Raw genomic sequence first — 12119 nt, 5'->3', positions numbered from 1 at the left:
AATTTCTTGGTTAAAAACCACATAAACAGGCAAATTTGAATTTCAGATGATCCACTCATATATAAATAAAATATATTTGTTATAAAAAGAAATCAGTCTTTTCATATTATTTTCATGTTTTTTTTTATTTTGTATTACTTTTTTAACCATTTACTCATCCGAGTTTCGCACAAGTGAGTATGAGACCTTACTGAGAGTTCCATAAAGGCTCCAATTATGGGAAAAAAATAGCTCAGTACTGTGACATAAGTCACCAGCAGAACTGATTATTTGATTGCCAGGTCCTACAGAAGGATTAGCAATGCGATGTGCAGCCGGTGAAATAGAAGACAGAAGTGGAAATAAACCATTTCTGTCTTCGTCTCTGGGCTAACATACTGTGTCTGACAGCTGGAGACCTTGTTAGCTTCTGCTTGATTGCTGGAGCCCTAGCCCCTGTATCTTAATCTTCAATAATGTGGGATTAAAGCCAAAGAGCAAACTCTATAAATATATGGTACTTGGTCCTTATGAGGGTAATACCTTACTTCATGGCTGATGAACATTGCATTCTTGCATATATTTACGATTTCTTATAGACTACTCAGTTACTTTTCTGGTTATGATTAAACATCAGTAAGAGGTAAGGCTATAGCTTATAGAACATGGCAGGATCTCTACATTTTGTAAACATAAATATTGAAAATTTAAGGTACACTTCAGGTTAAGTAACTAAATCCAGATTTAGTCAAAACACAGGAATATATTATAGGAAGTGCATAGCACACTTTGACCCAGAAGCCTAAGTGACTACAAAAGTTTCTTTGAGGTCATATAAGGAGACTTTTGTACTAAATTACACATGGCACTTAGGGGACCCAGTAATGTATTTCGTATTAGATTCTGGAAGCTTAAAAGTCTATTGAAATCCATATAGGAAGGCCAGTACTATATAAATTCTGCATTATGACCCAGGAGTTTCAAGTCTTGTCTTAACCCCTTATCATTACATTATTTTTCTCATCCCTTCAGATGCATCCCTTTACCTTTATTAGGACACTTGCTCTTTGTGCGTTGAGTCGTAGTTTGCTATATCATGTACTGAAAATTGGAAAACTAACCTACTTGGGATGGATTTAGGAAAACATCTAAAAAAATATTCATTGTGCTGTAAAGTTACTTACAGTGCTTTTAAAATGTATTCATACCCCATGAACTTTTCTGCAATTTTTCATATTGCACCCACAAATCCTAAATGAATTTAATTGGATTTCAAGTTATGTACCAACACTAAGAAACAATAAACTAAGAAACTAAGAAACAAGAAGTGTAAAGGAAGTGATACATAAAAATATAAATCTCAAAATTGTGACGTGCATTTGTATTAAGCCCCCCAAGTCAATATTTGTAGGACCACCTTTTTCTGCAATTACTGCTACAAGTTTTTTGAAGCATGTCTCTAAAAAGTTCTAATTTAGTCTTCATCATTTTTTGTTATATAGCGCTAACATATTCCACGGCGCTTTACATTTTGCACACATTATCATCACTGTCCCCGATGGGGCTCACAATCTAAATTCCCTATCAGTATGTCTTTGGAATGTGGGAGGAAACCGGAGTGCCCGGAGGAAACCCACGCAAACACGGAGAGAACATACAAACTCTTTGCAGATGTTGTCCTTGGTGGGGTTTGAACACAGGACCCCAGTGCTGCAAGGCTGCAGTGCTAACCACTGCGCCACCGTGCCGCCCCGTGCCGACATACCATGTAGGGGACACAGCTATCTTGCGTTGCTTTATCAGATGAGACCAAAATATAGCTTTTTGGGCTAAATCCAAAGCGCTATGTGTGGCGAAAAAATTATACTGTGCATTACCTTGAAAATACCATCCAAATCATCAAACATGGAGGTGGCAGCATCATGCTGTTGGGATGCTTTTCTCCAGCAGGGCATGGAAGCTGGTCAGAGTAGATGGGAAGATGGATGGAGCTAAATGCAGGACAATCATGGAGGCAAACCTGTAAGAGGCAGCAAAAAATTTGTGACTGGTAAGTAGGTTTCCAGCAGGACAATAACCCTAAAAATACTGCCAGAGCTACAATGGTATATTCATGTGTTTGAATAGTCCAGTCATAGCCCAGACCTAAATCACATTGACAATCTGTGGAAAGACTAGAAAATTGCCCTTCACAGAAGCTTTCCATCCAATCTCACTGAACTAGAACTATTTTGCAAAGAAAAATGGGGACAAATTTCAGCCTCTAGATGTGCAAAGCTGGTAGAGATGGACCTGAAAGAATTGCAGCAGTAATTGAAGTGGCAAGTAGTCCTATAAAGAATTGACTCAGAGGTGCTATAGACAAATGCATGTCACAATTTTCAGATTTATGTTTTTAAAATATTCAGAAACCCTATATTATTTCCTGTATAATTCACAAACACCTTCTTACTTAGTGTTTTTATAACACATAAAATCCCAATAAAATGCATCTAAGTTGCAGGTATAGCATCAAAAAGTATGGAAAAGTTCATGGGGCATGACTACTTTTTCAAGGCACTGTATTAACTTTATTGTGCTCTTTATTATGTACAGTGGGGAAAAAAGTATTTAGTCAGCCACCAATTGTGCAAGCTCTCCCACTTAAAAAGATGAGAGAGGCCTGTAAGTGACATCATAGGTAGACCACAACTATGAGAGTCAAAATGAGAAAACAAATCCAGAAAATCACCTTGTCTGATTTGGCAAGATTTATTTTGCAAATTATGGTGGAAAATAAGTATTTGGTCATTAACAAAAGTTCATATCAATATTTTGTTATATATCCTTTGTTGGCAATGACAGAGGTCCAACGTTTTCTGTAAGTCTTCACAAGGTTGGCACACATTAGTGGTATATTGGCCCATTCCTCCATGCAGATCTCCTCTAGAGCAGTAATGTTTTGGGCTTGTCGCTGGGCAACACGGACTTTCAACTCCATCCAAAGGTTTTCTATGGGGTTGTGATCTGGAGACTGGCTAGGCCACTCCAGGACCTTCATATGCTTCTTATGAAGCCACACACTTGTTGCTCTGGCAGTGTGCTTGGGATCATTATCATGCTGAAAGACCCATCCACATTTCATCTTCAATGCCCTTGCTGATGGAAGGAGGTTTCCACTCAAAATCTCATGATACATGGCCCTATTCATTCTTTCATGTACACGGATTAGTCATCCTAGTCCCTTTGCAGAGAAGAAGCCCCAAAGCATGATGTTGCCATCCCCATGCTTCACAGTAGGTATGGTGGTCTTTGGATGCAACTTAGCATTCTGTCTTCTCCAAACATGACGAGTTTTGTTTCTACCAAATAGATATACTTTGGTTTCATCAGACCATATGACATTCACACAAAACTCTTCTGGATAATCCAAATGCTTTCTAGCAGACTTCAGACGGGCATGTATTGGCTTAAGCAGGTTGAAACATCTTGCACTGCAGGATCTGAGTCCCTGGCGGTGTAGTGTGTTACTGATGGTAGCCTTTGTTATGGGGCTCCGAGCTTTATGCAGGTCATTCACTAGGTCCCCCCGTGTGGTTCTGGGATTTTCCCTCACCATTCTTGTGATCATTTTGACCCCAGAGGGTGAGATCTTGTGTGGAGCCCCAGATTGAGGGAGATGATCAGTGGTCTTGTATGTCTTCCATTTTTTTATTATTGCTCCCACAGTTGATTTCATCACACCAAGCTGGTTGCCTACTGCAGATTCAGTCTTCCCAGCCAGGTGCAGGGCTGGAATTTTGTTTCTGGTGTCCTTTGACAGCTCTTTGGTCTTCACCATAGTGAAGTTTTTTTGAGTGACTGTTTGAGGTTGTGGACAGGTGTCCTTTACACTGATAACAAGTTCAAATAGGTGCCATTACTACAGGTAATGAGTGGAAGACAGAGGAGCCTCTTAAAGAAGAAGTTACAGGTCTGTGAGAGCTTGAAATCTTGCATGTTTTATGTGACCAAACACTTATTTTCCACCATAACTTGCAAAGTAAATTTTGTAAAATCAGACAAGGTGATTTTGTGGTCTACCTATGATGTCAATTACATGCCTCTCTGATCTTCTTAGGTGGGAGAATTTGCAGAATTTGTGGCTGACTAAATACTTTTTTTCCCTACTGCATATGGATCCATACACTTGTCTGGACAAGGTTAAAATATATATTAACAGCTGTTTCAAAAAAATAACAGTTACAAAATTCAGAACAAATAGAAGTTGGTCTACAGTTTTCAGGTTGTATTACACTGTTTGTTTGGTTGTTAAAGAACAGTACTTGCTCTTCTCCATTACTTTTGATTTGCTTTGATTTTCACCGTCCTGATGAAGATCAATATAACCCTGAAAAAGAATTCCTAGCAAATGGATTAATGGAAACATAATTTACTATTAATATTAGATGTTGCCTAGAGTCTAATAAATCATTTAATTATTTTCAGAGGATCAAGTATCAAAAGTCAGTAAAATGAAGACTGATACCCTAGTGCCGCCTCAAAGAAGACGCACCGCTCACATGCTTGAAATTGGAGCTCCTTTCTACCAGGATAATCAACTTCAGGTCAAAGTTTACTGGAAAAAGACAGAAGGTGAATACAAATTTTGTTCTTATAATCTTTTTTTTCTGTGCATCTCACATATAAAAGCATGGTTACTTTTGGACTTAAATTGCTAGCTTATTCCCAAGACAATGTCCCTAAAAAGTTAATTTGGCCACAGCAGCTTGGTGAATACAGGTCGAGAGACAATTGTCAGCATTTATATTCTATCTTAAAAGCTGGAATATATATTGATTTCTGACCAGACGCGAATGCAGAATATATCTTAGTTTGGCTGGTTGTAAAAACATAGAATACTTACTAACCCTACATAGCGACTTGTGGTGAATAGTATTCATGTCCCAATTCTGTGGTTCATTTAGACTAAAATAATGCACGTTTAGTCTGGTGTAAAATTTAGAGGTTGTCTATGGGCTAGTGTACAGGGTGGGCCATGTATATGGATACACCTAAATAAAATGGAAATGGTTGGTGATATCAACTTCCTGTTTGTGGCACATTAGTATATGGTAGGAGAAAACTTTTCAAGATGGGTGGTGACCATGGCAGACATTTTGAAGTCGGCCATTTTGGATCCAACTTTATTTTTTTCAATGGGAAGAGGGTCATGTGACATATCAAACTTATTGAGAATTTCACAAGAAAAACAATGGTGTTCTTGATTTTAACGTAACTTTATTCTTGCATTAGTTATTTACAAATTTCTCTTTGTTTACAGCCATTGACATGTCGCAGAGGTTAACGCATGAGGAGCTGATAGAAATTGTGTTGATGTCTGGTGAACGCAGTACCCGGGTCATTGCAGCAGATTTCATTGCAAGACACCCTGCGCAAGAAAACTGTCACCATTCCCGTGCAATTTAGGTGTATCCATATAAATGGCCCACCCCAATAAGTTTGAAATCTGCTGCAATGGCCCAGGTACTGCGTTCACCAGATATCAACACAATTTCTATGCGCTCCTCACGTGTTAACCTCTGCAACATGTCAATGGCTGTAAACAAAGAGAACTTTGTAAATAACTCATGAAAGACTAAAGTTACGTTAAAACCACACACACCATTGTTTTTCTTGTGAAATTCTCAATAAGTTTGATGTGTCACATGCACCCTCTTCCCATTGGAAAAAATAAAGTTGGATCCAAAATGGCCAACTTTAAAATGGTTGCCACTGTCACCACCCATCTTGAAAAGTTTACCCCTCCCATATACTAATGTGCCACAAACAGGAAGTTGATATCACCAACCATTCCCATTTTATTTTGATGCATCCACATACATGGCCCACCCTGTAGTATTTGGAACTCAGGATTGCAAAACTTCTCCAACTTTATACTGTTAAAGAATACATTATTGCATTATTACTGGACACAAATACAATGTATAGAGAGCATTTTATGGTCTACTAGGTTGTTCTTCAGGTATATTGGTTCATAAACCTGACTATTGGCCATATAGATTGAGAATAGACTAGTTGGTTTCATATTGGCTGTGAAGGCCAAGTAGCAGTTATATGGATTAAGCTAGGTCTAAGAAAAGCCACATGGATGGAAAAGTTATTTCTGATGCTATAGATTCAAAAAGGCCTAGCAACAGCCAAATGAATTCAGAAAGCCATTGTAGGGGATGCAATGCTACATGTTAGTCCTGTAGTAATGCACTCTATATTTTATTGAACTTTCTTGAATGTAGCCATGTCAGTTTGAGCTCTCCTTTATTTTACAACTGAATTACATATTTTTTACCAAGTAATTTTCTATCTATAAGCACCAGTTATTTCATATAAATTCAGCAGAAGTGAATTTGTCAAAGTAGAGGATCATTTGGAGCTTGTCACAGGTCATCTTATAGGATCACAGGTAATGATGAGTTATCATGAACCTCAGTAAACAAGGAACGCTAAATAAATCCAACTTTGCCATATCTCTCTTCATGTTAAGCTATATTGAAAACATCATTAAATCAAATTATGAAGATGTTTAGTTTACTATTATTCCCAGTTCATTTTAAGAAGGGCAGTCTCAGTTCAACCAGAAAGACATTGGAATTTCTAATGTTTAGATTTTTTTAATAGGATTATCAGTCATTTGGATTCTACAAAAAAATGTTTTCCATATCAAATATTCTTGCACACAAAATATAAGAACATTACTCAATATAGAGTTAAACACAGGCAACACTTTATTAAAAACATTGCAATGCATTACACCCCCTAGATTTAATTTTTATTAATATTAACAACTGCATTGACTGTCTTTTCCTAAAATCAAAAACATGTTTTACATGGGTTGTGGTAAATCCACTTATGATTCCATAATAAAACTACAAGCTGTTAGCAAGTTTAAGCTCAATTATACAGTTATATTGGAAAATAGCAAAAGATAATGGATATGGATAGGGGTGTACATAAAACTCCCCACAAGTCATTTTATTTTATATACCTGAGGAAGGGTCTTCTAGAGCAGAAACGCATTGTGATTTTAATACTTATTTAAGGTTTTCATTTTTTTTTAATTATCACAAGCATGAAAAAATCTTTATTACTCAGGGTTGAGTCAGGGTTGCAGATACTTGGTCAGACACATGAAGCAATGGCTGACGCATAGGAATTTATTTCCTGACAGCTAATTGTATTCCTTATAATTAGTGTTGAGCATTCCGATACTGCAAATATCGGGTATCGGCCGATATTCACTGTATCGGATTTCTGATACTGAGTTCCGATATTTTTAAGATATCAAATACCGGAATCAGAAGTTTCTATAGTGCAGTGATGCACTATAATGGAGTGTGGGCGGTGCGTGGGCGGAGACTGCATCTGTGTGTGCGGGCAGGGTCTGTGCGTGACCATGGGGTGGTCTTTGCGGGCCTGTTGGGGGTCTGTGCGGGCCGGCTGGGGGTCTGTGCGGCCTGCCGGGGGTCTGTATGGGCCTCGGGTGTCTGCGTGGCCTGCCGGGGGTCTGTATGGGCCTTTTGGGGGGTCTGTGCGGCCTGCCAGGGGTCTGTGTGGTCTGCCAGGGGTCTGTATGGGCCTCTCGGGGGTCTGTGCGGCCTGCTGGGGGTCTGTATGGGCCTCTCGGGGGGTCTGTGCGGCCTGCCGGGGGTCTGTGCGGCCTGCCGAGGGTCAGTACGGGCCTCTCTGGGGTCTGTGCGGCCTGCCGGGGGGTCTGTGCAGGTGTGCAGGCATCGTCCGATGGGACTACAAGTCCCATCGGGCTATGTCTGCTACAATGGCAGTGATTGACACATTAGCCAATGATGGGACAGTAGTAGTCCCATCATCCAGCTAATGTGTTGAATGTAAAATAAAAAATAAAAAAATACTTCATACAACATACATACAACATACTACATAAATACAACATACATACTACATACATACAACTTAAATACATACATACTACATACAACATACATACAACATATTACATACATACAACATGCATACTACATACATGCAACGTCCATACAACATACATACAACATACATACAACATACATACTACATGCATACATACATACATACTACTTACATACTCCTTGCATACTACATACATACTACATACATTTTACATACTACTACATACTACATACATACAACGTACTACATACATACAACATGCTACATACATACTACATGCATACTACATATATACAACATACATACTACATACATACTACACATACATACATGCATACTACATCCATACTACATCCATACTACATACCTACAACATACATACTAAATACATACTACATATATACAACATACTACATACATACTACATACGTACATTACATACATTCTACATATATACTACATACATACTACATACATACATACAACATACATACTACATACATACTACATACATACTACATACAATACATTCATAAATTACATACATACAGACATACAGTACAAATAACATAGAGTACATACTCACCATCACTTGTCATTTTAATCCCCGAAGCCAATGTCATCTGTAGAAAAGATTAAAATAACAAACAACCAAAATACTCCCTGATCCACAGAAATCCATGAGTGTCCCACGACGATCTCCTGTGGAGAACAGCAGCATCAGCTGATGCAACCGCTCTCTAGGGGCTCCAGGAACACAATGACGGGAGGAAGATATCCTTCCGCACTGTATTCCTCCGCCGCTGTTAAAAAAATAGTCCCTAGTCTCACTTTTGGCATTGCTGTGTGAGAAATTTTCCCACGCAGCAATTGCCATAAAGTGAGACTTTGAACTCTAGTAACCTCTTAGTGATGCACTGCAGGAGCTATTGTCTCCTGTCAGTTTGTCACTGAAGGTCCTATAGAGCAGTGACATCACCCGTTTTTTCCACCGGATCTGTTATTTTCTCATAGAGTTGTATTAGCGCTGGATTGTACCTGATGGCCACACGTTTCATCCGTTTTTTGCCGGATCCTTCACTGTGCGTTTTTTCGCCAGACAGAAAAACCGTTCCTCTGTATGTGTTTTCTGTATGGCAGAAACAGCTTTTTTGATGGATCCGGCAAAAAATGGATGGAACGTGTGGCCATCAGGCACAATCCGTCGCTAATACAACTCTATGAGAAAAAAACAAATCCGGCGGAAAAAAATGGATAATGCAAATGTGCTTGTAGGATGCGTTTTTTTACCTATAGACTTGTATTAGCGACGGATCGCGATGGCTGGCCACACGTCGCGTCCGTCGTGCAACGGATCCATCGTGTTTTGGTGGACCGTCGTCAAGAAAAAACGTTCAAGTGAACGTTTTTTTTGTCCGTCACGTCCGCCATTACCTACCGCACATGCGCAGCCGAAACTCCGCCCCTTCCTCCCCAGACTTCAGAATGGGCAACGGAAGCGTTGAAAAACTGCATCCGCTGCCCACGTCGTGCACAAATTTTACAACGTGTGTCAGTACATCAGCCCGACGTATAGCGACGGACCCGTACCGTGCCAAGTATGAAAGAGGCCTTAATGAGTGCTTAATTTAAAAAAAAACCATGTATAAGTACTGTATATAAGGGGACAATACAAATATCTCGCTGAGGATCTGTTTATACCAAGGAAGGTGACAGGCACAAGGGGGGGCATTCTTTGCGTCTGGAGGAGAGAAGGTTTTTCCACCAACACAGAAGAGGATTCTTTACTGTTAGGGCAGTGAGAATCTGGAATTGCTTGCCTGAGGAGGTGGTGATGGCAAACTCAGTCGAGGGGTTCAAGAGAGGCCTGGATGTCTTCCTGGAGCAGAACAATATTGTATCATACAATTAGGTTCTGTAGAAGGACGTAGATCTGGGGATTTATTATGATGGAATATAGGCTGAACTGGTTGGACAAATGTCTTTTTTCGGCCTTACTAACTATGTTACTATGTTACTATGGCAGATGTTTTCACTGATGCATTTTCATCAATTAGTTATTGCTACTTTAGGGCATATTCACTGCTGCATGTTTTCCATGTTTTATTTCATGCTTTTGTCATGGAAAAATGCTTTATTTTAATGGTACTAGCAATGAGGTTACTGAAATCTCTTGCACATGTTGCTCATTTTTTTTTGTCAAATCTTTTTATTTTTTTGCAAATCTGCAGCATGTCAATTCTTTAAGCATCTTGGAAGCATTTTTCACTCCTTCAAGTGAATGGTAGAAAAAGTAGAAAAATATAAAAAATGCACACAAGAAAAGTCAAATATACGCCTATTTTATGCAGTGTTTTTCCTGATGATACTGTTTTTCACGTTTTGTCTGTTAGCTGTTGAAGATGAAAGGACCCTCATACAGTTTTTGCATCTATTTTTGCCTCGGTTGCATATTTATTATAAACATTTTTTTTTCAATCATTCACATCACTACTTGTTTATGAAACTGTGTTATATGAAGCATTTTTGCTAAATGATACAATAAGGTAATGTACCGTTTTAATTCCAGTAACCGTGAACCATACACTGTGACCAGCCAAGCATCAATAAGTCCATGTGAAAATAATAAGGAGATTAATAGAATGTCCTCATATTATTTGAAATATTTTCTTTAAGAAGAATCTTTACAAGGAGTACATATTGACAATGTGTGTATTCCTCCCTGTTTCTTGTTTGTACTTGCTATCAATGTGACATACAGTGCCTTGCGAAAGTATTTGCCCCCCTGGAACTTTTCATCCTTTTCCCACATATCATGCTTCAAACATAAAGATACCCAATGTAAATTTTTGGTGAAGAATCAACAAGTGGAACACAACTGTGAAGTTGAACAAAATTTATTGGTTAGAGTTTTTGTGGAAATTCAAAAACTGAAAAGTGGGGCATGCAATATTATTCGGCCCCTTTAACTTAATACCTTTTGCTGCGATTACATTGGGCTAATTTATAAAATATAATGTAAAAGATGGTATATGCACAACTATACTTTTCCAAACGTTTAAATGGGTAAATGTGTAAATTGGTAGTTAGTGGTATTTCCTTTCTTTTAAATGGGAAGCTGTCAATAGGATCAACTGTCCTAATCCATCCATATGGGCATGCAGGTTTTACAAGGCTGAATAACATGGTACCTTGATATCAGTGATCCAATTTATTTCAGAGATATCCACATTATTTATTATTTGGGCTAGAAATAGATCTCCTTGAGATTCTGTCTCTAGATTATTTTTTTAATGAAAGGGAGTGTTAACAGTGAGACATGTAGATCAGGAGAACAGACTGTCGGTCATTACAATTCTCATGCTGATTACTCCAACTTTCATTTAAAATAAAATCTGGAGGCAGATTCTCAGGGAGATCTGTATTCAGCCCATAGATCTTAACAGCTCATCAATAAAAATGTGGATTTCTCTGGAATAAAATATCGGATTGCACATATCAATATATCATATTATTCAGCTTTTTATGACCTGCATGCCCATATAGACGATTTAGGAGAGTTGATCCTACTGACACATTCCCTTTAAAAATAATTGTAATTTGACACCTTAGATGAAAGTCATCAATGGCTTGTGCAATATTAGTTTAACTTAAAGCGATTCTTTCAAAATGATATCACACCTCCAACTATTTATGCGCATGTAGCTCTTTTGAAGACAAGTTCATAAATACCTTCACATGGCTAGTCTTTTCCTCTGTTAATGAGAATTCAGTGTTTGAATTAATATATGCAAATGAGAGTGTAGATTTAACGCCCCTTTCACTGCAGCTCTATTTCTCGCCCAGCAGTGCCTCCTCCTACTTGACTGGCAACTACCTTGCCTGAACTCCCACACCATAGAGGATGTCAGTCAAGCAGTGGCACTGGGCGAGAAATAATGCTAAAATGACAGAGGCTTCAGATCTTCAGCCTCATTTACATATTAATTCAAATGCTGATTTCTCAGAAATGGAGAAGTGGACCGGCCATGTAAAGGTGTAGCTGTACTTGTCTTTGGAAGAGCTACATGCACATATTAATAATTTTGGAGGTAAAGTCCTGCTGATAGATTCTTTTTAACATTTTTAAGTGAGATAACATTCTGTGACAAGAAATCAAGATGGCGCATTGTTTGTAAATTTAAACTTGGCTACAT

The 12119-nt window shown here is 38.5% G+C and overlaps 1 protein-coding gene across 1 annotated transcript in view; it reads left to right on the top strand.

Annotated features, from left to right (window-relative positions):
* The window catches only part of ANOS1 (anosmin 1), a 358629-nt gene that overhangs the window by 292337 nt on the left and 54173 nt on the right, over window positions 1–12119 (top strand). Inside the window, exon 9 of the mRNA XM_069761580.1 lies at window positions 4447–4593. Within this exon, the coding sequence (XP_069617681.1) occupies window positions 4447–4593 (147 nt within the window). The remainder of the gene's footprint in view (window positions 1–4446; window positions 4594–12119) is intronic.

The sequence above is a fragment of the Ranitomeya imitator genome, chromosome 3, assembly GCF_032444005.1.
Source record: "Ranitomeya imitator isolate aRanImi1 chromosome 3, aRanImi1.pri, whole genome shotgun sequence".
Lineage (NCBI taxonomy): Eukaryota > Metazoa > Chordata > Amphibia > Anura > Dendrobatidae > Ranitomeya > Ranitomeya imitator.
The sequence above is the reverse complement of the archived record's forward strand: the minus strand, read 5'-3'. Positions and strand labels throughout refer to the sequence as shown.